The following is a 27,148-nucleotide window of genomic DNA, read 5'->3' as shown; positions in this document are numbered from 1 at the left end:
TCAAGGACGCTCAGATGGAGGGTCTCAAGGAGGAGAGGCAAAAGTGTGAGAGAATAGTGGGTCGAGTAGCTTCGTTTGATTATGATAGTCGGGGTTTGCTGACGCTTCATGGTAGGGTGTGGGTACCGTACTGGGGTGGAATACGGCAGGTGTTGATGGACGAGGCTCATAAGTCTCGGTTTTCTATCCACCCAGGGGCGACGAAAATGTATCGAGATCTTCGACCTGATTATTGGTGGCCCTGCATGAAGAGGGACGTCGCTTGGTATGTTGAGAGATGCTTGACCTGCCGGAAGGTCAAGGCGGAGCACCAGAGACCTCACAGCAAGATGCAGCCGTTAGACATTCCCGTGTGGAAATGGGAGGATATCACCATGGATTTTGTCACCAAACTCCCCAGGACCGCACGTGGAGTGGATTCGATATGGGTTGTAGTGGATCGGTTGACAAAGAGTGCCCATTTTATTCCGATTCAGGAGAGTATATCGGCGGAAAAGTTAGCCGATATCTATGTGCGAGAGATTGTGGCACGTCATGGAGTGCTGGTATCGGTGGTGTCAGACCGAGATGTTCGTTTCACGTCCAGATTCTGGAAGCGGTTCCACGACGAGATGGGTACTCGTCTCCATTTCAGCACCGCTTTCCACCCTCAGACTGACGGGCAGAGCGAAAGGACGATTCAGACTCTTGAGGATATGCTTAGGGCATGTGTTCTAGATATTGGGGGCAGTTGGGATACGTATCTTCCGTTAGCGGAATTCTCGTATAACAACAGTTATCATGCGAGTATTGATCGACCTCCTCTTGAGATGCTGTATGGGAGGAAGTGTAGGACCCCGATTTGTTGGGGCGAGGTCGGTTAGCGAGTCATCGGGAGCACTGAAGTGGTGCTCAAGATGACTGAGTTGATCCAGCAGGTCCGTAGTAGGCTGCAGACTGCGCAGAGTCGGCAGAAGAGCTACGTTGACAGGAGGCGTTCGGACTTGGAGTTCCAGGTGGGAGATATGGTTCTTCTGAAAGTCTCACCTTGGAAAGGTGTCATCAGGTTCCGGAAGAGGGGCAAGCTGGGCCCCAGATTTATTGGTCCTTTCAGGGTTTTGGCCCGGGTGGGTCGGGTTGCTTATCGGTTAGATCTTCCTGAGGAGCTTAGTCAGATCCACAACACCTTCCACGTGTCGCAGTTGAGGAAGTGTTTGGTGGATGAGTCAGCAGTCGTTCCCCTAGAGGATATTCAGGTTGATAGCAGCCTGAATTATATTGAGAGGCCGGTCACGATTCTGGATCGGAAGACCAAGACCTTGAAGAACAAGGTAATCCAACTAGTGAAGGTACAGTGGCAGCACCGGAAGGGGTCTGAATGGATGTGGGAGGCTGAGGAGGAGATGAGAACGCACTACCCGGAGATATTTATAGATCCAGCCGTAGCAGACTTCGAGGACGAAGTCTGAGATAAGTGGGGGAGAATTGTAACGACCCGTTCCCGGTATGTTAATTCATTAGTAATTGTTTTAAAGTTTTGCAAGAGGGACTCGGCGAGTTCATAGCCTGACTCGCCGAGTAGGGTCGCGACTTCGAGCACGTGTTAGCTGGAGACTCGGCGAGTCCATATCCCGGACTCGGCGAGTCCATCCGTCTAGGTGAAACCCTAAATCCCCGGGTTGCCCACTATTTAAGTCACCTTATAGCCCCCATTCTCGCCTCCTTCACCCTCTAAAGCTGTGAGAAAACCCTAGTTCATCCTTGAGAGTTTGTAAGTGATTTTGTGTGATTTTGTGAAGGCTTGAAGAAGGAGAAGAATAAAGGAGCAAGGAGAAGAGGTGGAGTGCCAAGATCCAAGGGCAAATCTGAGTTATTTGAGGTATTTTCGGATTTCCCCTCTTGTTTTATGCTTTAAACCTCCATTAGAACTCTTCTAAGAACTAGTTGATGCTTGTTCCAAGCCTTGTGTTTTCATGAACGCCCTAATAAGCCGAGATAACCTTGGATCTATTCATTGAGAAGTCCCATAGTCCAGATCTATTGCCTTTATGAGGATACTTTGCATATTAACCCTAGATCTATCCCTTTTATGCATCTTTTAGCCTTATTTTCCCTTATTCATGTGTTGTACACGTAAAGTTGGAAACTTTACGTGGTAAACCAGCTTATTGGACTCAGATCTATCATTTGTATGTGTTGGATTCAAGCAAAATCGAGTGAAAAACAGTTGCATGGCGGCAACTCGGCGAGTCGGGAAGAACGACTCGGCAAGTTGAGTCGCGAGTCCCCGATTCCTTCATTTTTAGCAGTGTTGAGTGGAACCAGTGAGTTAGAGAGTGGACTCTGCGAGTTGAAGGTAGACTCAGTAATGGAGGGACTCGGCGAGTTCTTCATACAACTCGGCGAGTCCAAGGCAATCTTCTTAAGATCAAGAACAACTCGTCGAGTATGTTCATACGGCTCGGCGAGTCGGATGAAGATTGTCTGAGTTCTTGGATCAAGAGGGTACTCGTCGAGTCGATGCCATACTCGACGAGTAGCAGCGAGTAGGATTGAAAAGTGAGAGTAGGACTCGGCGAGTTGGGTGGCCCAACTCGGCGAGTCAGTCCAAGTGAGAGTAACTTTGACCAAGGGTAAAAGAGTCATTTTACCCAAGTGCAGTGTTTAGTATTTGATTGAGTGTGTTTATGGACTTGTAGCCGGGGAGATACAGGAGCAGCAGCCGTTAGCTTCCAGAGCCACACACTCAGCAGCCAGTTTACGAGGTGAGTTTCCTTCCAGTAGGGATGGGTCTAAGGCCACAATGCCGGCCCGTTCAGTTAGCAGTAGTTTCCGGACTTTGATTCGATGCAGTAGCTAGTATGTTTGATGCCTTCGTGGCTCAGACAGGATTTGTGTGCCATGTTTTATGTGTTATGTATTATGCGTTCCGGGCTACGGCCCGATGTAGTATGCAGTATATGTGTTCATGCTAGTTGTTATGTTATGCTACGCTATGCTCAGTCAGTTAGTTCCGGACTTCTGTCCGATGCAGGGGACAAGGTCCCAGTCGGTTCCGGACTTTGGTCCGATGCAGTTAGTTCCGGACTTCGGTCCGATGCAGTTAGTTCCGGACTTCGGTCCGATGCAGATAGTTCCGGACTTTGGTCCGATGCAGGGGACAAGGTCCCAGTCAGTTCCGGACTTCGGTCCGATGCAGTTGCCGGGCTTCGTCCCGATGCAGTGGGCAAGGCCCAATATGTGTTTATATGTTATTGTATGGTATGTGGTAGTTTGGGGGAGCTCACTAAGCTTCGTGCTTACAGTTTCAGTTTGGTTTCAGGTACTTCCGCAAGCAAAGGGAAGAGCTCGGGGTGACGGCATCGCACACACCACAACTTTAGCTTTTAGCCTGAGATTGATTTAGTTTGTTTTGATTTGACGTAGTATGATACAGTTTTCCGCACAGTGTTTTCTATTATGTTGGAATACATCACGTATGGTTTTATTATATGACACTCTGATTATGGTTTTGATTATATCGAAAAACGAAATTTTTGGGTCGTATTTTTGGGTTGTTTCATGTGTGAGATGAGATACTGAAACAAGTCTATGCCCATCCTCTCATATTGGATCGATACCGAGGAAGAGTGGCCGCAAAAGGGTTCTCGAACCTCTGTTATTCTCGATGCGATACAATTTTTGCAATATGAGGATCAATGCATTTGATTCAAATTACTTTGTTCATCCTTGACATATTATTAGGGATCTAATTTGTTCAACACAAACTTGAAAAATGGATGAATAACCCAGAAAATCCATTTCAAGTTCTTGGAGGCAACATCTAATATCTTTGAAACTCATATCTGAATGATGAAAACTAAATTTGAAAAACATCTACTTCAGATTAAAAACCCATCTCGTTCTAGGTTAAAGAACATGGGATGAAGAGGATGAAGGTTGCTAACATAGATCCAAGCCATTTATCTAGGATCAATCGAGTTTTCTGTTTAACTGAGTTTTTTGTTCATATGTGTGTATGTGTTTTGATTTGTGGAAGAGTGATGAAGAAGATGATGGGAAAGAGAGTCAAAAAGAGAGAGAGAGGGAGAAAGTGGGGAACAGTCGAGAGGGGTTGGTGAAATTTCATTTTCTATTTTTTTATAATTAGATAAATATTAACATAAATAAAAAAAATGTAAAAAAAATGAATGATAAAGGTAAAGTACTAGTTTTTATTATTATTTTTTTTATAAATCCATCAGGGATCAAATCCACAGAAATTTTTTGATTTTGAACCTTCCATGTAAGTTGGAAATTTTTTAGACTTTATCCACATTCTTTGCGTGACCACGAGGGCCACTTTTGCAGTTTAGTTTATATTTATTTTATTTTTTATCGATTTTGTTTTTTTATTTGTTGGAAAAGTTCAGAAATAACATAACTAACCCTAAAAGATTATATGCGACGTTCAACACCAAAATTAATTTATTAACTTAAAGATAAATAAATATAGACCACCCACACTTTTATAATAAAACTTTAATAAACAAATATTTTTAAGGTCAATAGATAAAATTATTTATTGATAATGAAAACTACCTATGGTATATATTTATTTTTTTAATCGACAGATAATTTTTGGTACTGTAAACTTACACATAATATCCGACATGTAATTTCGTAATTTCTCAAAGTTTCTAACACTTAAAAAAACTAAAATTGCCTAGAAGTATAATAAACAAAAGTCCAGAGACTGGACTGTAGATTTCAGAACTTATTTTGATTGTTAAATTGCACAAAAAATGGGGAAAATGCGTATGGAAAGACAAGATACTTGCAATTTAAGCAAAGCACGTTAACTTGTTTTCTATCTTTGGGGAAAATACTTATCTATGAATATATTTCGTTTTCGTTAGGTCCATTGCAAATTGTTAAGATGACATCATTTATCAATTCCACAGTGTAGAATATTAATATTGATAGTTATATGGCAGAATTTCTTAAATTTTAACTAGTTTTTATAAAAACTAAAAAAAAACTATTTTTTGGTCATTTTCTGAAAAAAAAAATAATAGATTTTGTTATTTTTTTTTGTTTGCCGAAACAGGTCGGTAGAATATATATATGGGCTTTTGAAACTTTTTAACAGCCCAACCCCAGATGAGTAACACAACAGCAGACACGTGGTTTCAGGGCATCAGAATTTAGAAAAAATTATTCCGATAAACGACTAATTTTCCGATAACTTTTTATATTTATGGACACGTGGCAACTAATGAACGGGACACACCACTAACCACGACTCATCATATGCTCTAGACCGACCTTCCAGAAAGTTCTTGTGAATTCGTGGCTCGGAATAACCCGACCCATCTTCCGGCTGATATTACGCCACGTGGACAGACACCAACGTGAACATCCAACGTGGCACCCCCTTCCCTCTGAAATTGATACGCACCTCCTTTTATTCGCATACTTCGATTTAGGGCACTTTCTAGAAATTAACTTCCAATTCTTCTAAGATTCTAACTTCGAAGACGTTAGAGAAAGAACATCAATCATACACATTGTCTGCTTTAATCTTGTTGATTTTTGGGGTTTGTAAAGGTGAGTTTTAGTTAGGGTTTTGGAAAATTAGATATGAATGTTGAAGGCGATGATGATATGAAAATGGAGATGAAGGTTGACGAGAAGTCAGTATATATGTGGGGGTATTTACCTGGAGCGTTACCTCAACGGTCACCGATATTGTCGCCGGTGGAAGTTAGACTCCCGCAGTCAATTGACGCTGGTCAGCTTTGGTCGGATGTCTGTGGCGGCGGTTGTGGATTTGCTATGGCCATTTCAGGTTGGGGTTCTTGATTCATTCTTCTCTTGGAACTTCATATTTACACGAGTCTCAAAGCTTTTGAGATAATTTGGATAGCTAAGGGAAAGTTCTAATTTTGTAAAGTTTTCCATCTAATTCTAAATTCGAACTCCTTTGCTATGGAAAGTCAAAATGTACACCCATTTGGGTACTGAGGGGTGTAGAAAATGTGGAATGTCCTCTTGCTACATTTCATATTCGCTCCATTACATCTAAACTCACTTTTTAATTTCATTTACACCTTTGGCAATCATTTTCCTTACTGTTCTGTCCTTTCTTCAATCAGACACAGGGAAGCTGATTACATGGGGTTCAACAGATGATCTTGGTCAGAGCTACGTGACATCAGGGAAACATGGGGTACTGAAACACATCTTGATATCTATTCGTCTATTTTATTAAGTTTCTCTGTGAAAGAAGAGAAGCTAATGTGCAGTTTGTTTACTTGTTTTTGTTAAGGAAACACCAGAACCTTTCCCTCTTCCAAAAGAAATTTCAATAACAAGAGCTGCAGCAGGTTGGGCACATTGTGTCTGCGTAACAGGTGCAGGAGAGGTTTATACATGGGGATGGAAAGAGTGTGTACCTTCTGGGAAGGTTGTTGGAGACCCAAACAGTGGTCAAAGCCAAGAGAAAGACATATTTGAGAGACAGAATCCGTTCCTGACAGAACAAGGTACTATACTAAGCCCACGCTCAGGGGGATCAAGATCCAGTGGTGTAGATGGTAAAGCAGTTGGAGATGAAAGTACAAAAAGAAGACGTGTATCATCAAACAAACAAGCAGTTGAAAGCTCATCTTCTGGTGATGAACCTCTCTCAGCTTTACCCTGTTTGGTAGCATTGAGTCCAGGAGTAAGGATAGCAACAGTTGCAGCTGGTGGGCGACATACATTGGCATTATCAGGTAGGAATTTTGTAACAACATATAACATTATTATGATACAGAGAGTAATAAATATTATTGCTTAATGTATTTATTGTAACTTGGTTGTGTGAAGTTTCAGATACAGGACAGGTGTGGGGTTGGGGGTATGGAGGTGAGGGGCAGCTAGGTTTGGGGTCCAGGATAAGAATGGTGTCTTCTCCACATCCTATACCTTGCATTGCTTCATCTTCAGTAGGAAAAGATAGAAGAGAAGGACAGGGGTATAGAGCTCCTGGAAGTTATATTAAAGGTATTGCTTGTGGAGGAAGACACAGTGCTGTAGTCACAGGTAAGGTTTCCAAAAGATTATTAATTCAATATTTCCAATTACACTATCTATAATTATTACTGAATTGTATACGTGCATGTATGTACAGATGCTGGAGCATTAATGACTTTTGGTTGGGGACTATATGGACAGGTGACATCACCTTCCTTTTGCCTTTTGTCTTTTCTGTTATTTTGTTTTTATGCTCTTTAGATTCTTTAATTTTGTTTGGAAGGCATCCACCACCCTAATAGTTTATACAAATCACATTAGTTGTATTGTGAGTTTTCTCAACTGATAGTGATTGCATGTATTAGCATCTGAAAAGACTTAATTGACTAGGAGACCCCTAATTGATTTTCTTCAGGTACTTGCTTCAGGTAATAGATAATGTTGTATATGTTAGGGGACTTGTTCTGAAATATTGACTTGCTTTGATGAATGGACATGTAGGTAAAGTAGAAATGATGAAGAAAAAGCAGACCAAATTTCCACAAGATGAAAAGAAGGCGATAAAAACATTACATACAATTTAATTAATCATATATCTATAGTTCTATACATATTCTTCTGTTTTGTGACAGCTCATTTGATTTGAGACAGCTACATATTTTTGCATATTCTAACCCATGATCATATTTTTATATCACATCTTGTAGTGTGGGCAAGGAAGCACAGATGATGAATTGACCCCTTCATGCGTATCATCATTACTTGGCATCTCAATAGATTCAGTGGCTGCAGGCCTTTGGCACACAATCTGCATCTCATCAGATGGTGATGTCTATGCTTTTGGCGGGAACCAATTCGGCCAGTTGGGTACAGGAACTGATCAAGCTGAGGTAACTAACTTGCTCATCATGTCCCAAATACATAAATTTTCTCAAAAAGTTTGACCTAATTCTATGAAATATTATCTGTTTTTTTGTTAGACATTGCCACGCCTTTTGGATGCTCCAAGTCTTGAGAACGAACACGCAAGAGTCGTATCCTGTGGGGCCCGTCACAGTGCTGTTGTTACAGGTACTGTAAAATTGTAAAAAAATAGTGTTTTTAAAAAAAAAAAAAACGAGTACCCAGTACCCAGTATGGCTGGATGCTTAAGTTATTGATTTTTTTTATTTTGATGAAGATGGGAAGGTGTTCTGTTGGGGATGGAATAAGTATGGGCAGCTTGGAGTTGGTGATGTAATTGACCGGAATATTCCATCTGAAGTTGGTCTGCAAGAAGGGTGTGTGCCCAGGGTGGTTGCGTGTGGCTGGTGGCACACACTTTTACAAGCTCAATCCGTGACTTGATCTTCTTCTTGATGGGATTTGAATTATATGTGATGAAGGAGGTGGAAAGTGGAAACAGTTTTGTTAGGTGGTTAGTTGGTGTTTTATTGGAAAGAGGTGGAAAGAAAGAGGAGGGAGTGTACATGTATATGCTCAGCATATGTACATATACATACAATACAATAGTCTGTTGTTTGCATCACGTCAATCGCCAATTGCCATCATCATTCTTTAGACTTTAGAGAGAGGGTTTGAGGGGTTTCTTGATTGATTCTTGCGTTACTACTGTGTATATATATATATCTCTCAATAAAACTTAATGCAAACCTAAGTATTTCCAATTGCCTCTTTCTCTATCATATTTCCTAGAAACTACTGTGGTGGCCCGTTATCAAAATTGTTTTTAAACGTTTGGTTTTACCAATTCATAGATCTATTTTTTTTTTTAATAAAAACACATAACATAGAAGCACCATATTCATGATGGGGATATTCATTTTATAATCCAGAAAGTAGAAACATAAGCAACCCACAAACTAAGAATCTAAAGGTAATGTCAAATCACTTAGACGGAAAATCACAAATGAATGTGTGTTCATATGTAGAAAATCGACAAACCTACATAATGTTGTCCGTTCATCGCTTTTCTTAATTCACCAAGACAATTCCAAGAATTATGACAAAATGTTTCTCAAATCAATGTAAGAAATCTCTCCTGAGTGAGATACCCAAAAAACCAATCAACTTTTTCTTTGATTTCTGAAACAAGATCACAAGACGTTATACCCCAAACTTCTTATTTCCTTGAACCCAGATGGTCCACTTTGAGACGCAGAAGACATTGTCACATTAAGACTTGGAATCCAATTCAATTTTGCTGATTGAATTGCAGAATCAAGATCAACACCAACGACTGCATTATTGATTATACCCAAATCCATATACAACATCGAAGCTATAATTGAGATCGTAGACCAAGATGGGAGTTTGAATTTCTGCAACTTGATTGAAAACAGTCAACAAAAGGTCAGGTGATCAAGTTCCAATTGCTTAGAACAGTGGTAATTAAGTAAAGAAACTGTTTCATCCGCCATAGCAATATGAAAACAAAAATTGAAATCAAAATTAATTAGAACTTACACGACCTATCGATAGTTCATTCCTTTAAAAAAATCATTGCAATTGTGTTTTGAAAGAAGTGCAGAATAGAATAGAATATGTTGGATCTCTCTTTATTCTTGAAATACGAGAATGAATCCAATACATAGAGATTGCTTCCACTTTCCATATTTGTTGTTGGATATATCAACCGGCCTCCATTTCCAAAACCACCTATTCTTTTCTATCCTAATTAAGCTTCCATCGTACAGAAAACGATACCATGCATCAATTCCAAGCTTGTAAATTTCAAATCCATTAGCAATTAGCCTCGGTACTCCCCTACCGCCCTACGGATACACTTGCCCAAGAGACTCTGCAACAGCACCAATTTCGGGACATTGGTCTCATTCCATGTACAAATCACCATCTTACAAATACTTGAATAAACCACTTGCTTTTTATTTCTTATAACCAACCAATTCAACCTCCATTATTAATTAAAATGACACTTAACTTCTTGATGCTAATGGTGGTGTTGCTAGTCGACATCGGTTGTGCCACAAATACAATCGAGTACCTGTGCCCAAATTGCGGGACGACTCCAGTCCCGTATCCCCTCAGCACTTCTTGGACGTGTGGCCAACCCTCATACCGGCTCCGGTGTGAAGGAGGCGTGTTGAAGTTTGATACGCTAATTGATAACTACACTTACCCGATCATATCTATCTCCCCGGAAAACCAGCGTCTAGTGATTCAGCAACCATCGACTATTTTACCAAACACCTGCGTCAGCGTCACCCATGGCATCCGGTTAAATACCTCCTTGCCCTTCACCATCACCTCCAGCAACACTCCCTTTTTCTTCAACTGTTCAAATACAACGGCGTTACCTGCTGCTACTGCGTTAGATTGTACCACAACCAGCCCTTGCCGCGCCTACCAGAATGGCTCGGCTAAGATGTCTGCATGTGGTCAAACAGCACCGACTTGTTGTTCCTTAAAAAACAGCACACAAACAGGGTTTGATTTTGTTTCGCTTGCTATGGAACATTGCGGAGCGTACACAAACTTCGTGAATCTAAACCTCTCGTTGCCAATTAGTAGCTGGCCGGATTCTGCTGTGGAGTTGATGTGGGCGCTACCATCGGAGCGACCATGTCAAACGCAAACGTGTTGCGATTCGACCTATAACTCTGTTTGTAGGGACGGTGGAGACGGCTCTCTAAGGTGCTACTGTAAACCTAAATTCCGATGGGATGGTCTCGCCGGCCGATGTGTTTCAGGTAATTAATGATATATCCCAGTTCGGATTTAACTTTTATCATTTCAGAACAAAAACTAATAAATTATTGTTGCAGATCTTATAAGCGTCAGATCAAAACAGATCAAACTCGTGGCAGCTACAATATGCAGTAGCGTGATACTGCTTCTATTGGTTGTATTCGCGACAGTAATGATCATCCGTTGTCATAATAGAAGTAAAGCAGAACAACGTCTTGCACGAGATCGTGAAGAGATAGTATCATCGGGAGATAGTGGAAAATTATCCAAGGTCTTCACGAGTAAAGAGATCAAAAGGGCGACAAATAACTACTCCTCAAAAGGTCTTCTTGGTGTTGGCGGCTTTGGTGAAGTGTATAAAGGCGTACTGGATGACGGAACCGAGGTGGCGGTTAAATGTGCAAAACTTGGAAACACCAAAAGCGTTGACCAGGTCCTAAACGAGGTTCGAATCCTTTGTCAAGTCAACCACAAGAACCTCGTACACCTCCTAGGTTGTTGCATAGGAAAGAAGGAACCGCTGTTGGTGTATGAGTATATTCCAAACGGAAGCCTTCATGATCACTTGCATGACAAAAATAAAAGACCCTTAACTTGGCCTCAACGACTAGGGATCGCACGTGACACCGCCGAGGGGCTCTCGTATCTCCATTTCTCTGCTTCTAGACCTATTTATCACCGCGATGTGAAGTCTAGCAACATCTTACTCGATGAAAATATGAAAGCCAAGGTTGCGGATTTTGGTTTATCCAAACTGGCTCATACGGACCTAACCCATGTGACAACTTGTGCACAAGGGACATTAGGGTACTTGGATCCTGATTATTATTGGAACTATCAGTTAACTGATAAGAGTGATGTGTATAGTTTTGGAGTACTATTATTAGAAATACTTACATGTCAAAAAGCTATAGATTTTGGTAGAGCGACCGATGATGTAAACTTGGTTGCTTATGTTAAACGGATGGTGAATGAGGAACGAATGGTGGATGTTATTGACTCTATGCTCAAGAATCCTGCTACGTCGTTGGAAATTGATTCGATGAAAGCGTTAGGGTTTCTTGCGATGAGCTGCTTGGAGGAAAGAAGAGAAAACAGACCTTCTATGAAGGAGGTATCTGAGGAGATCGAGTATATCATGGGTGTCATAGCAGTCGTGGTGTAAAATCATCATCAAGATAGCTAGGTATCACCATGTTATTGAAATTTGTGACCGTTCATTAAAAGTTGTATGTTGTGTATCATTAAGCCATTAACGATTAGTTTTTTTTTACACCCCTTTTATTTCTTAAATATCATCTTTACTCTATGTTATAAATTATTTTTTTACTGGAATTCACCTCTTTCTTTATGTTTTCTAAAATTATTTGAAGAGTATTAATCATTAGGTTATTACTTAATTGTGATATTGTTGTGACTAACTTTAGCCATGATGATTGTTGTTGTTATTATTATTGTTATTATTATTATTATTATTTTCAACCATGATTTCCTATTTTACATAAATATTAATAATCTAATATACAACCAACTTGTATTGCTTTTCAACCATAATTTCTTATAGGGATGAGCTTTAGAACCGGACCGGTTCGGAACCGGAACCGGTTTTCCCATATTATAAGAACCGGGAACCGGACCGCCGGTTCTAGCGCCGGTTCCGGTTCCGGTCCCGGTTTTTCGGTTATTTTTCAAATTAGAACCGGTTGAAATATTATAGATGATATGCTATCTTCCAGAGCTTGTAAATGATTCAATACTTAACAAAATTAAGACTTTTTACATTCTAAATTGAAGTACAAACACTAAATTACACGATGAAAAAAGAATCAAGTAATTCCGACTTCATATGAGTGAGTTATGCGCATTTTAAAAGCCGGACAGATTCCAAAAAAATGCTTAAACAGAAAATACGCAGCATTGATATGTTGTCTTCCGGGATCTATAACTGATTCAATATCTAACCAAATCAAGTGTTTTTATAGTCTAAAATGAACTACAAACATCAAATTACATGCTAGAAAAAACATTAAGTAATTTCGATGTCATATGAATGAGTTATGCTCATTTAAAAAAATGTGACAGATTCAAAAAAAAAAAAAAAAATGCTGAAATAGAAAAAACGCAGCATCAATATTCTTTCTTTCGGGGCTTGTATCCGATTCAATATCTAACCAAAACATATGTGTGTATAGTCAAAAATGAATTACAAACTCCAAATTACATGTTGGAAAAAAAATCAAATAATTCCGATTTCATATGAGTGACTTATGCGCATTTTAAAAAACGAAAAAAATGTTAAACCGGTTCCGGTTTTTAGAACCGGGACCGGTTTTCATAAAAATGAAGAACCGGTAACCGGACCTAATTACCAATTCCGGTTTCGGTTACGGTCCGGTTCCGGTTCCGGCGGTTCTAATGCTCATCCCTAATTTCCTATTTCTAAACTTTATGTTGTCTCTCATGTGTATGCTTCTAGCATGCATACTATGTCTTTCCTTGGTCATCCCTTTTGTGAACGGATCAACTGAATTCTCCTTTGATCATACTCACTTTAGAAATAGATCTTCATCATTAACTCTATCTAAAATGTATTGGTATTTCATCTTTATATGCCTTGACCTTTCGTGATCCCTAGGCTCTTTAGCTAGAGCAATTGTACCTTCGTTATCACAGAATGTCTCCAATCGATATTTGTTGCTCGGAACAACTCCAAGGTTTCCTATGAAGTTTCTGATTTAGGTAGATTCCTTGGACGCTTAACTTACAACAATATATTCAGACTCGCATGTAGAGTCTACCACTATTTCCTGCTTGGAACTTTTCATGTCACCGTACCACCATTCAAAGTATTGAACCTCTTAGATATCACCACTACTGTTTGAAGCTGTGGGACCTTCCTTTTCCCCTTGAGATCCAACTCAATCTCTTGTTTCCGGACCGAATCAATCATCTTATCCAATGTCTTATAGGTTGTTATACTCACAAACTCAATGATGTCGATCCTCAGCATGTCATGATACCTCATCATCTTTATCTCCTGACCTGCATCATATTATAGAACCGATAGCGCTCTCTCCTTGAACTTGGTGGTAATCTACGCAACAATCTTCGTAGTATAGTAAAAGCCTGAAACTCGCGCGCTAGCTGGTGTACCTTGATCGTCGGTACATACTCTACCCTGAACCTGGTAACGAAATACGCCCAAGTCATAATCTCTAGTGCCTCTAGTCCAAGAGCCCGGGCCACCTTGCCACACCAATCTCGTGCTTCATCACACAAGAGAAGCACATCAAACCTGACCTTTACCCCACCAGGATAAAACTTGTCAGAAAGGGATCTCCATATCAACAATCCAACACATACTCACAATGGGCTCATTATTCCCGAATAAATCAATAGCCTTACAAGCACAAAACTCTTGAAAAAAGATCTCGCGACTCCTCGGAGGTGCACCCGCCAAATCATACTGAATGGCTATCAGTCGCTCATCCATCATAACTACAAGCTTGTCCTTGATCGTGCCGAACATACCCGACAGATCCTTTATAACGTCCTAAAAATATCGAGTAAAATTTTCATAAACCATTCATTCATTATCCCAATTGACGATCAGAGTAAAAGTATTGTCAAAACATCATAGTAAAATCATAAACAATAGTGCGGTTAAATCGGGCTCTTCCTTTTGAATCTGGAAGTACATGAAAATGTTTTAAACCACAAACCACAAGCATAAAGCTTAGTGACTTCCCCAAAATACCACATATCTTAAAAATCAGTGGGCCCAGCCCTGGGGTATATTCTAAACCAACATACAACAATAGGCCTAGCCCTGGGGCCCATTCTTGGGGTATATTTCAACCTAAACATATAATAATGGGACCAACCCTGGGTATATTTCAACCCAAGCATACAATAATGGGCCCAACCCTAGGGTATATTTCAACCCAAGCATATAGTAATGGGCCCAACCATAGGGTGTATTTCAACCCAATCATATAGTATGGGCCCATCCCTAGGGTGTATCTTAATCCAAACATACATGAAAAAGTGATAAATACAGCTAGCATTCTATACAACCCAATCTAATGGGCCAATATTAGTTATTTCAACATACAAGTATAATGAGAAGACTCACCTAAACTACTCAACATAAGCCCAACAACTACCTCAACATTAGAACAACCAACCCAAGCTTCTTAAAACCAAATTGAGACCAGAGCTCAATCAAAAACTCATTTATACCTAAGTTTGACCAAAAGTCAAACTGTTTAAAAAGTCAACAGTCAAAGTTAAAGCAAAATTGCCAATCAGCAGCCCTCCACGTTGTGGCCTTCCTTGGCCATGTCGTGGGCATAAAATATCAAAACAGTCGATGATTCCTCAATCACCACATCGTGGCAACCTAGGGACACGTCATGGGCACGTTGGGACAAAATAGACGTGATAAGTCCCGCCACCATGTAGTGGCCTTCCTTGGCCACACCGTGGTCTTCAGTCTGAAAGGATTTTCTTCAATAAGGGTTTAATCCATAAGGATCAAAGCTAAAATCATCAGATATGATTCCCAATAGCTTCATAATGGATAAAGTTTCCAATATTAACCATTAGGATGGTCCAAACCACCAAGATCTAGACTTTAAGTCTCAAAGGGACCCAAAATGCATCTTTCTCAACTTAATCCATTAAGTCTTAGTCTCCCACTTTCAAATCTGAATCAACAAGATGTCTAGATGGATAAAGTTTCCAACTATATCCATAATAATGTCACAATCTTTCAGGATCTAAACTTTAATACACCAAAATGACCTAAAGGACCAATATATGTTGCATGGATAAAAGGGAAGGCAAAAAATCATAACTTTCCTAGTCCACGAGGCCTAAGAAATATTACAAACTGATCAAAAGATGTTGAAGTCCACTTAACTCCAAGATCACTCATAAAATGGACCAAAAGTTACAACCGTTCTGCCACCACCCGCTGCCATATGGTGGTGGCTGTGTGTGCGTGATTTAGTGGTGTGTGCGATTTTCTGTGTGTTTGAGTGTGGGATTCATGGAGTGTTGCATGTGGTTCATTTGGTTGGATGTTTAGCCTAGTTAGTGTGTGTGTGTGTGTGTGAGATATCGGATTTTGCATTGTAAATTGTAACAAGAATGGTATAATGAAAAGAAATTGAAAACCACCACCTTAGGGTGGTGGCTGCCGCCTCCAACCGCCGTGTCGGGTGGCGGTGTGACTTGTTGGATGGTGCCTTGTTTGGATATTTGGACAAAGGGACTAACAAACCCTAATGGGCCCAATGAGGCTTAATGGGCCTAATAAACCCTAATGGGCCAAATGAAGATTAATGGACCTAAAAGCCCAAACAGACGACTAATGGGCCTAGTGAAACCTTAATGGGCCTAATGGACCTTACTTGATCAAAAGACATATCAATTGGGCCTATTGGGCTAAGATGGGGTTGGAAACCCTAATATTGGATTTATGGGTTTGGACTTATCAGGATCCACTTATGGGCCATTGGAATGGAATTGTTTGATTAAGCCCAATCACACCATATGACTTGTTTAGAAGAATGATGGACTTAATGGATTAAGTCCTTAATGGGTTAAGTGTTTATCGTCATTTTATGTGAAAACCCTAATTTCACTTGGGCTTATTGTTGGGCCTTTTATTGGGCCTTGATGATTAGATTATTAATGGGCCATCCAAGATCAAGCAAATGGACTAGAATAATTAATGGGCTTTGAGGTGAGGCCCATATGAGGAGTTGGGCCCAATTTGGAAAATTAGGCCATAGATGGGCCATAGTTTAGGCCTTTATGATTATGTGGTATTGGGCTATTAAAATACCAAATTTTGGACTGGAATTTTTGGTTGGGCCTTAGAATAAGACCATATAGAGGTATAGGCCTAACTTGGAAAATTGGGCCATATGTTGGGCTTTGATTCTTAGTTGACTTTGGGCCTATGGATTGGGCCTTGGGCTTGAATAATCCAAGCTTGGGGTAATGTAGTAATTATCCAAGTATCTATTATGGTTATGTGTTAGGACCCAATTATTAATTGGGTGTTATTTTGGTGTTGATAGTTTGGGAACCTATTATCCAACAGTTGGGGTTGAGTCTGTGGGACTTCAGCAGTGTGGCATTGAGTCTACAGGACTTCAACGGTGTGAGGTGAGTTACCTTCCAGTAGGGGTGGGTCTAAGGCCACAATGCCGACCCACCAACAAGAGTATTTGTAGATAATTGTCTCTGTGATAGTTATCTTGGTTGGTTATGTGATTTGGTCATGAGATATGTATACATGTTATGCTATGTGTGTTAGTGGTAGTAGCAGGGAATAGTTTTTCCCTGACTCGGTTGTTAGGGCCGAAGGGTAGGTCAGTACCCTAGATAAGTCTAACTGTATGATTATATCTTGTTATTGTATGATAGTGGTAGGGGTGAAATAGTCCCCTGTTACCGGTTGAAAGATACCGATGACGGTTACCGGTTGAAAGATACCAATGGCAATTATCGGTTGAAAGATACCGAAGGGGTATACAGAACCCATGCAATGCTTATCTGTCTGTTTACGACATGTTAGTATGTAATCAACATGTTTATGATGTTAGTATGTGATCAGTATGTTTATGATATATTATTATGTGATAGTGGTAGGGGTGAAATAGTCCCCGATTACCGGTTGAAAGATACTGATGACATCTATCGGTTGAAAGATACTGATGGTATTATATGGTATGTGGTATGATGGGGGAACTCACTAAACTTTGTGCTTACGATTTACAGTTTTGGTTTCAGGTGCTTTGTTTTCAAAGGAAAGAAGTTGACTTGATCGCAGCGTATCACACTATGATTTCCGCACATGAGATCCTTGGGATTACACTCTGATATGGTTTTATGATATTATGTTTTATTATTGACACTTTGGTTTTGACACGGGACATTATTATTGACGGTTTTATTACATATGGTTTTATATTAACTTATTTAAAAATGAAATTTTTGACCTGTATTTTTTGGATGTTACAATTTGTATGGTTCGGAAATAGCCGTTCACTAGATAAACATCTTTTTTTACTACTAACTATTTTTTTGACACTTTTTCCCGATATTTTTAGGATACTCGCCAAAACTCAACCCGGTTATCAAACAAAACTCTTCTGGGCCATGTACCATTTTCCTATCACTCAGTCTAAAATATCACCGTTTTATTCCATTTGGAGATAAAGCAGCGTCCGACCGTATTTGATGAAGAAACATCTTGTGGAACAACAATCTGTTCCCTTGTAAACGAGGGACGTGCAACAAGTAACCAAATACCGTATCTCTAAAAATATCACGGCTGACACCATCTAACACATCAAATACTTCCCATATGTTACACCCCGATCCTTTTAAGTTGATAATAGCTTTAACATTGAAATGCTTATAATCATGCTGCACAAAAACAATAACATATTAGAAAACTAAACAACTATTTCATTTTAAAATATCATATTATTAAATGCAATAATAATCCAACATTCAAATTACAAACATAAACAATGCAAAAACCAACATTTAATCAATAATTTCTATATTTACGTTGAAAAACAATAACATACTATAACAAATTTTCAACTTAAACGACAACTATATACAATTTTCCAAGTTATACAACAAGTATACAAATGATTTATAACTTTCAAATTAAATAAAATAACATATTCTAACCATACTATAACAATTTTTCAACTTAAACGACAAGTATATAAAATTTTTCAAGTTATACGACAAATATACAAACGACTATTGTAAACATATTGTAAACATTATTATAACCATTTTTCAAGTTATACAACCACTTATACGATAATTATATACAATTTTTCAAATTATACAACAACTATACAAACAACAAATAACACATTCTAACCATGCTATATCAATTTCTCAACTTAAACCACTAACCAAACATATTATAAACATTATTGTAACAACTTATTTAACTTTGAACTTAAAAAATAACATATTCTGACCATTTTACTAAATATACAACTAGCCAATGGATATTTTACGCAGTCTATACTTGTACATTCATACAACCACTAACAAAATAACATTAAAACTTCAAGTTTAGTAATAAATAATATTAAAGCTATCAAATATAAAAAATCACCCAATCACAAACAATATAATTACATTTTTTTACACTAACTAATACAATAAATAATAAAATAATAAAAACATATACTAAATAAATGTTAATTAAAACATAAAAGGAGTTAAAATCTAACCATTTTTTCGGGATTGTTGAAAAAATCGTTCATTTTCTTCAAGAAATCGTCATAGGGAATCGCTGAAAGAGAGAGTTTTTCTATATTGAAGAGTGAAAATGAACTAAAAAAACGGTTTTATACTTTCTTTTTTTTGGAAAATCGCAGGTGGAACATGCATTTCGCAGATGGACTATTCCATCTGCGAAAGTTTAAGTGCCTAAAGCACAGTTGTGCTTTAAGCGCTTGTATCTTCGCAAATGGAAGGGCAAAATCGCAGATGGGTCATTTCTATCTGTGATTTAAGTGGTTATTTTTGCATTTTTTTTGGCTAAATTTGTAAAGTCATTAGTAAAGTTGGCTAATTTTGTAATTAGCTCTAATAATATAATGTTTAAATAATAAAGTTAATAAATATGATGTAATTGGCTAATTTTGTAATTAACTCTAATAATATAATGTTTAAATAATAAAGTTAATAATAATGATGTAATGTTTAAATAATAAAGTTAATGAAATGATTAGCTTGTAACAAAATAATAGATAAAAGATAGTTAAATGATAATGATGAAAATAATAAAGTATAAAGTGTAGTATAATAAATTATAGATTAAGGTCTGTAATAAATTATAGACTAAGGTCTAGTATCATGTTAGAGTGAAGTGTTTATAATAACACCCTTTAAAAAAATATGATTTATTCTTATTTTTAGCAAAAAAAAAAATAAAAGAAATGGAAAAAAGTAAATAGAAAAAAGAAGAGATAAGATAAGAAAAGAAATTCTTCCAAATTGGAATGAAAATATTAGAATTTTTTCTAAATTGGAAAGAAAAATAAAAGAGAAAGTCCGAAACTCCTTTAATAGAAATCATTTCATTTTTTTTTCTATTTTTCTTCTTTAATGAAACTTCTGAACAATTTTTTTTATCATTTCTATCAATTTACTTCTTTTATTTCGTTAAGTTGAACTTGGAAACAAAGTTTCGGTTTGAATACTACACACTACAGTTTGGGAGCTCATAACAATTTGTATCTAATCACTCAGCTACCTATATCTACATCTTTAATAAATGAATCTTTTTTGACATGTGGCATCTCATTATCATATCTACATATCAAAGTTAAATTACATGTATACCCTCTACCTATTTAAAATATGTAACACTGTAAATTTTCAAACAAAATTTTCATTTAAAAATCACATAATTCTCATAACACGTTTCACGAAAATCCCATTTAATTCATTTACAAAACACAACTCTATAATTATTTAATAATTATCCAGGATCCTCCAAAACATAACTCCTTCTCTGGTGTGTACAATCGAGCTGGCGTCTTCCCGCGATTGTGAGTAAAACCTAAAACACATAACACGGTAAGCATGAAGCTTAGTGTGTTCCCCAAAATACCACACACAAATAGTTAGCCACTCGAGGCTAAAGCTCTGTAAGACCCTCCAGTCAATGTGTCTCAGTAGGACCCTCCAGTCCCACAACTCATTGGACCCTCCGATCCGGTCTGGTTGGGACCCTCCAGTCCCATGGTTCGTTGGACCCTCTGGTCCGGTCTGGTTGAGAACCATCCGGTCTCATAGTTCGTCGGACCCTCCAGTCCGGTCTAAATATCACATAATATAGCATATAACACATATATCACATAGAATATGCATAACTCAAGCAAGCACGTAAGACCCTCTGTTCACACATAATTACCACTCTAGGTAAGGTATAGTGAGAAGACTCACCTCGCAAGTAGGTGAGCAAATAACCTCACACTCGGATCTCGAACTAGCCTCCGCCTAACACAAAGGATGAATATCTCTAATTAATACTCTTTTCACGAATCAAATAACTGAAGGCTATTCTTTCTCTCTCTAACTCTTTGAAGTGGATAAAAGACAATTTTACCCCTCCATGTTCTCTATTACTCATGTTGACCAAAACTCCAAAGTCAACAGAAGTCAAACTCGAGTCAATAGTCCATATTTGACCCTACTCGTCGAGTGCACTCTTGCAGCTCGTCGAGTCCCCTTTTATCCTCAAAAGTCTTAAAAAGTATAGCTCAACTCATTGAGTTGACCCCCAACTCGCCGAGTTATCGCACGATCAACCCATCAGGACAAACTCTCACCGACTCGTCGAGTCAGGCCATGGACTCGGTGAGTCCCTTCGATCAAATTCCTCATTCAAACGATTTAAGACAGATCCATCACTCCAAACACCATATCTACCATCCTAAGGGTCGATTGTCACGTAAAGTTGTAAGCTTTACGTTTAAACATGGCATATAAGACTCATAATGCCAAAACATGCTCCCATAAGGGCTAGATGCACAAAACCTAGACTTTAGCTTAATAAAGCTTGGATCTTTGGCCTCTCAAGTCCTTCTACAATCCAGATCTAAGGTTTCATCCTCATGATACGCTCAAATAACTCATTGCCAAGAATGGTTGGGAGAAAACCCTCAAACTCTCCCTAAACTAAGATCTTACAAAGGAAAGGTCAAGATAGGAGCTTTTTACCTTTGCACTGAAGCTAACCACTAGAGAACTCTAGATCTACAACCCATCCTCAATCAAACACACCAAGCTTTCCAAATCTCCTTCAAAGGATGCACAAAACCACTCAACTTAGCTCCCCACTCACTCTCTAGCTCTAATGGAGATTAGGGTTTTCTCTCAGGGGTGTAGGGTAATTGGTGAGGCGTAAATGGGGGCATAAGTTCCCTTATATAGGCCCCAACCCCGGGAAATTAGGGTTTCTCTGCCCAGAACCTACTCGGCGAGTTGGTTCTCTAACTCATCGAGTCCACTCATTAAATCCATGCGAGTAACTCGAATCGAATCGGCGAGTTGGACCCTTAACTCATCGAGTCTCTCCATAATCTTCAAGATTAAAATACACAATAATGTACGTGAAAATCTGGGTGTTACAAAATAAATTTAGTTTTAATTTTAAAATTATTTTTCCTGCGTATGCTTGTATCATTTATTGCTCTATCATTTATCCCCCAATTTCGATATTTCCATACCCATCTCCTCAAATCCTGCTAATCTTCACTGAATTAAAATATTATGTTTTGCTTCTTTATAGACGGGAAATCGTATATACCCCATTCTCACCCTCTTTTCTCTTTAACCCTAGACGAACCGCCCACAACCAGACCTCACATTGTCGCTTTGTCTATATCATCCTCCACTCTATTCACCATTTAATTCCTTTTTCTCAGTCGCTTGACACTCCCGGAGGAACTATATGTCGTTTGTTTTTCCAATGATGTCATCATGTTTCTTCCCCTACCATCGAGTGTAATTGATGGTGATATCAAGGGCACACACGTCTTTGAGGTACAAGAAATTAGCATCACCTTCCATGAAAGGTGTTTCTTGAGCCGGTTGTCACCCACCTTTGCAACACCTTAAAAGTTGGTTCTTGCCATGTGCTAAAAAATGTGAACTTTTTTTTTCGATTGTAATGTATTTCACACAATTGTGCATCCTAGCCTCTTTCATCGTTATTTCTTCATGCACACACTCCACAAGTAACCTCTTATCAGGTAAGTTAATTTTTTTTCACTACCTTATTTGGGTTATGTATCCATATTGTTGTATTATAAAATTTGATTTAATACGTCTATTTGGAACAGAATATCATCAACTCTCATATCATCAAATCAAATCACATCTTGGTATCATTAGCGTTTTCATTACTACATTCCATGTGTTCGATAGAATTATATACTAATAAGAATTGTTAGTATGATCTTCAAGTGATAGTATTGAAGTTCTATTCTTATTAAATCTTTTTATATTAATATGCATGAGGGCGTGATAGGTTTTATTTAACAGACTGATGTTATTTAATTGATTAGTTCTTAAATCGATTTAACATTATGTTGATTCTTCTATTTTAAGGACGGTAAGACCAAAGTTATAATTCCTGTCTCTTTTGGCCTTTCATCAAGTAATGCTTTTTGTCCTATTTTGTGTATTTTTTTTTTAATGAAATGTATGAAAAGTTCTTGTTTTGTGGTGTTATATAAATATTTTTGAACCTCATGCATTTAGATTAATTAAGACCAACAAGGTAGAAACACCAGCCGGTAGGTAGCTACATGACCTAATGCACCTTTTATTAGAAAATTTTGAAAGACTACATTATTGTTATTGTATATTTGCATTAGATGGATAGAAAAGTGTCAAGATGTATGACATGTTCATGAAAGGGTGTCGTCCAAGATGAATTAGATGAAATCTCAATTCCAACAGGTATTTATTTGTATTCCTCATGCACACTCCTATTTTTCTTCGACCAAGTTTTACTTACTTTTCTACGTGTATTTGTTACACATTTTGTATGTTCTTCTGTGTTACATGTTCGTTAAATCCATTCTAATTGAGATTTAATGAAATCATTAATTTACTTTTATGTTATTATTCAGCTGTGGTAGGTTCTTTGAATCTCCGTTTATATAAAATGGTTTATATTAAATGACAATACAAAACTTATATCTTATTATTTTAATAAAATTTTATAAATCTCTTATCCGTAGTTTCCACGGGTTGTAACCTAGTCTGATGTATATTAGAAATCGTACGTGAATAAATGTTAAGCATATTTTTGGTTTTAGAAATATTCGACTAAATCAGGTTATCTTAATAAGACGTAGAGTTTTTATTTATTATTTATTATTTATTATTATTATTATTATTTTGTAATTTTGGTGCTGTTTGTAAAAACTTTATAAAAATAAGATTGTTTATTTATTTATTTTTATTTTTTGTAAAAATATAATTTTTTTGAAAGAAGAAAAATGACCGCAACAAGCATGTTTTGGATATCAAATCTTTGGCACGTGAATAACTTAACTTGCACTTGATTACGTTTATGTTTGTGGCTATATTAATAAAATTAGAGCTAATAAAAAGTTTAACAGATTAAGTGAACTAACTTAGAAGCAAACAATCTAACAAGTTGTACTATTTCTTTTTGCCGGTATGTTTCTATTGGGATTTGGGAATAATAAACATGGAGATCGTCCCAATTTGCTTTTGGATCTTAACAGGTTTCCATGCATCCCCAAGGACCTCATTGCAGTTTTCCATTCTACTCTTCCATCCCAAGAACATCTCGCGCCATCTTTTTTGGATTACCCAATTCGTTGAAAACAACCATCTTTCCGGAAATACTAATTAAACAAGAAGTCACAAGTTGGTTATACATATTAATATCCAATGATCCTACAAATAGTAAATCACCTATTTTAGTTCTTATTACCTCCATTCCTCTGAAGAATCAAGAATGGTGATGCTAACAATGGTGATTTTGCTGGTAAACGCCGCTTGTGTGGTGGCAATCCAGTGTCCAGATTGCGGGAAGACTCCAGTCCCATATCCCCTCAGTACAACACCAACATGTGGCCACCAATCATACAAAATTCGATGTGAAATGGGTGTCTTAAAGTTTGATACAATCAATAACACTTACCCGATCATATCAATCTCCCCGGAAAACCAACGCCTGCTGATCGGACAATCTCATTTACTACCAAATACCTGCGTCATGGCCGATTTTGTTACCCAAGGGATTCAGCTCGACACTTCTTTACCCTTCACCATCGCCCTCACCAACACTGTGTTCTTCTTCAACTGTACAGATGCAATGGGGACAGTTATATTAGATTGCACGCCGACAAACATCTGCCAAGCTTACCAGAACTTCTCACCTCAGATGTCCATGTGCCGGAGAGCTCCGCCTTGTTGTTCCTTCAGAAAAGGAAGCTCAACGAGCCTGTTTTCCATTCCGCTTAATATGGAAAAATGCAAGGCTTATTCAAGCTTCGTGAATCTAAACATCTCGATGCCAGTTAGCAAGTGGCCGGATCCTAGCGTGGAGTTGATGTGGGCGCCACCACCGGAGCCACCATGTTCGTCGGAGGGGCATTGTGACTCCACCTCTACTTGTAAGGACGCCCGTGACGGCAATGGCACACGAAGGTGTTTCTGTAAACCTAAATTTCGTTGGAACGCAAACTCCGGCCAGTGTGCTGAAGGTAATATTATATTAATTAATTAATTAATAATCTTTTTCTATAGGAAAACAAATTAACTTTGGATCAATTTGTTGCAGATCGCAAAAAGGTCAGAGCAAAACGGAACCTACTTCTCGCGACTGCAATTTGCAGCGGTGTGACGATATTTATAACAGTTGTATTTGCAACTTCAGTGTTCATCCGCAGACAAAAAATCAAAATCGCACGACAACGACTTGCTCGTGAGCGCCAAGAGATTGTAAGGCCGAGTGGCGGTGGAAAATCATCCAAGATTTTCTCCAGTAAAGAGATCAAGAAGGCGACAAACAACTTCTCCCCCACCGGTCTTCTAGGTGCCGGAGGTTTTGGTGAAGTGTACAAAGGGGTGTTGGACGACGGCACACCGGTGGCTGTAAAATGTGCAAAACTCGGGAACACCAAAAGCATCGATCAAGTCCTGAATGAGGTTCGAATCTTATGTCAAGTCAACCATAAGAACCTGGTACACCTTCTCGGTTGTTGTGTAGAACTTAAACAACCATTTTTAGTATACGAATATATTACAAATGGAAGTCTTCATGACCACTTACATGATCGAAATAAACATCCTTTAACATGGAGTCAACGGTTAGCCATTGCTCATGACACTGCAGAAGGGCTTTCATATCTTCATTTTTCTGCATCTCCCCCGATCTACCATCGTGATATAAAATCTAGTAATATTTTGCTAGATGAACGGATGAGAGCAAAAGTTGCCGATTTTGGTTTGTCAAGACTAGCTCAATCGGATATGACACATGTCACAACTTGTGCCCAAGGTACATTGGGATATCTGGACCCAGATTATTATTGGAATTATCAGTTAACTGATAAGAGTGATGTGTATAGTTTTGGAGTATTATTGTTGGAAATATTGACGTGTCAAAGAGCAATAGACTTTGGTCGACCGACAGATGATGTAAACTTGGTTGCATATGTTAAAAGAATCGTGAACGAGGAAAGATTGGTGGATGTTATTGACCCGTCTCTCAAGATACATGCAACAACATTGGAGATAGATGCTATGAAATCGTTAGGGTTTCTTGCAATCAGTTGCTTGGAGGAACGAAGAGAAAACCGACCTTCTATGAAGGAAGCATCCGAAGAGATAGAATATATCATGGGTATTGTAGCGACCACATCGGATCCTCATGGTATGGACATTTAAGTCTCATCATGCTATTGTCATTTGTACATTATGTATCAAAAGTCGTATTATGTGCATAAGATTTGTGCGTTACACACACATATATATTTTATGTTTTAGGGAAGATGAACATTATTTGCCGACATTCAATATTTCATAACAAATTTGTTGTGGTAGATGATAATTAAGCACATGGACATAATATCAGCGACCATTATATAGTTAAATTTATATAACAAAGTCAATAAAACCAAATCATACGATGATACAACTACTTGATATAACTCCAAATATCCTTTTGGATCTTATTCCAAAATGAAAGCATATACACTTTTCAAACTTTTCAAATATGGTGGCTAAATCAACTTTTGATATCATGCTCATGGTTGCACTAATTCTAATGCATGTTAGTTGTGGCACCTTGGTTACTTGTTGCCTTGACTATGACTTCACACAAGCTTAATACCCCCTTAGTGTTGTGGATATGTCTAATAACATAACAAATTTTTAATTGTAACATCCGGTCCTTGCAGGTTATTCCCTTTCTTTGATTATCAATTTTAAATGTGGAGTTTTGATCTACACATGGCGTAGATATCCTTCTACGTGTTACGTAGATGGAAAACTTGGAGGCAGGGTTTAATGACTTACGTAATGTGTAAGTCTGAATACGCAGCATGTACTTAGACAGATCCCAAACCCTAAATTTGGGGTTTTGAGCCCTATTTAAAAGCTCTAACACTCTTGAGGCCTTCTATCATCAACCTCCATTCCCTTTAAGTAACCACCTTGAAACCCTAATCTTCATTTGAGAGTTTTTGAGTTATTTGAGTGTTTTGTGTTCATCTTTGAAGGAAGAAGTCCATTGGAGAGCACTTGGAGAGCTTCAAGCCTTGTGGATATAGGATTTACATCTCATAAGCATTCTCCAGGAGGTATAAAGTTCAGAACTTGATGAATATCTTGATAGATCTTGTTAGCT

The 27,148-nt window shown here is 38.2% G+C and overlaps 2 protein-coding genes and 1 pseudogene across 3 annotated transcripts; all 3 read left to right on the top strand.

Annotated features, from left to right (window-relative positions):
- Positions 1-5,393: 5,393 nt before the first annotated feature.
- On the top strand, positions 5,394-8,645 carry LOC145032912 (PH, RCC1 and FYVE domains-containing protein 1-like). Of its 2 annotated transcripts, none has more exons than XM_078981871.1 (8): positions 5,394-5,809; positions 6,117-6,190; positions 6,290-6,737; positions 6,838-7,047; positions 7,136-7,179; positions 7,686-7,868; positions 7,959-8,049; positions 8,159-8,645. In XM_078981871.1, exons 1-8 carry the CDS (start codon positions 5,602-5,604, stop codon positions 8,323-8,325), a joined length of 1,425 nt encoding a protein of 474 aa, XP_078837997.1. In that variant the 5' UTR covers positions 5,394-5,601; the 3' UTR covers positions 8,326-8,645. The 2 variants fall into 2 exon arrangements, with proteins under 2 accessions (XP_078837997.1, XP_078837996.1); XM_078981870.1 differs by having other exon boundaries at positions 6,832-7,047.
- A 1,279-nt stretch (positions 8,646-9,924) lies between these two features.
- Positions 9,925-11,930, top strand: LOC145032913 (wall-associated receptor kinase-like 20). The gene is made up of 2 exons (XM_078981872.1): positions 9,925-10,688; positions 10,764-11,930. The coding sequence occupies exons 1-2, from the start codon at positions 9,926-9,928 to the stop codon at positions 11,849-11,851; spliced, it is 1,851 nt and encodes a 616-aa protein (XP_078837998.1). The 5' UTR covers position 9,925; the 3' UTR covers positions 11,852-11,930.
- Positions 11,931-24,242: 12,312 nt separating this feature from the next.
- LOC145029364 (wall-associated receptor kinase-like 20 pseudogene) lies at positions 24,243-26,187 on the top strand (annotated as a pseudogene).
- The last annotated feature ends 961 nt before the right edge of the window (positions 26,188-27,148 follow it).

This window comes from Lactuca saligna, chromosome 2 (genome assembly GCF_052625555.1).
Source record: "Lactuca saligna cultivar CGN05327 chromosome 2, ASM5262555v1, whole genome shotgun sequence".
NCBI lineage: Eukaryota > Viridiplantae > Streptophyta > Magnoliopsida > Asterales > Asteraceae > Lactuca > Lactuca saligna.
This window is presented reverse-complemented; position numbering and strand designations above follow the sequence as displayed.

Bases quoted from the DNA above. Each gene is read 5' to 3' on its own strand.
- LOC145032912 (XM_078981870.1), top strand. From the start codon at position 5,602: ATGAATGTTGAAGGCGATGATGATATGAAAATGGAGATGAAGGTTGAC. The intron at 5,810-6,116 runs GTTGGGGTTCTT...TTCTTCAATCAG, and splicing joins ATTTGCTATGGCCATTTCAG to ACACAGGGAAGCTGATTACA. The intron at 6,191-6,289 runs GTACTGAAACAC...GTTTTTGTTAAG, and splicing joins TGACATCAGGGAAACATGGG to GAAACACCAGAACCTTTCCC.
- LOC145032913 (XM_078981872.1), top strand. From the start codon at position 9,926: ATGCTAATGGTGGTGTTGCTAGTCGACATCGGTTGTGCCACAAATACA. The intron at 10,689-10,763 runs GTAATTAATGAT...TTATTGTTGCAG, and splicing joins CGCCGGCCGATGTGTTTCAG to ATCTTATAAGCGTCAGATCA.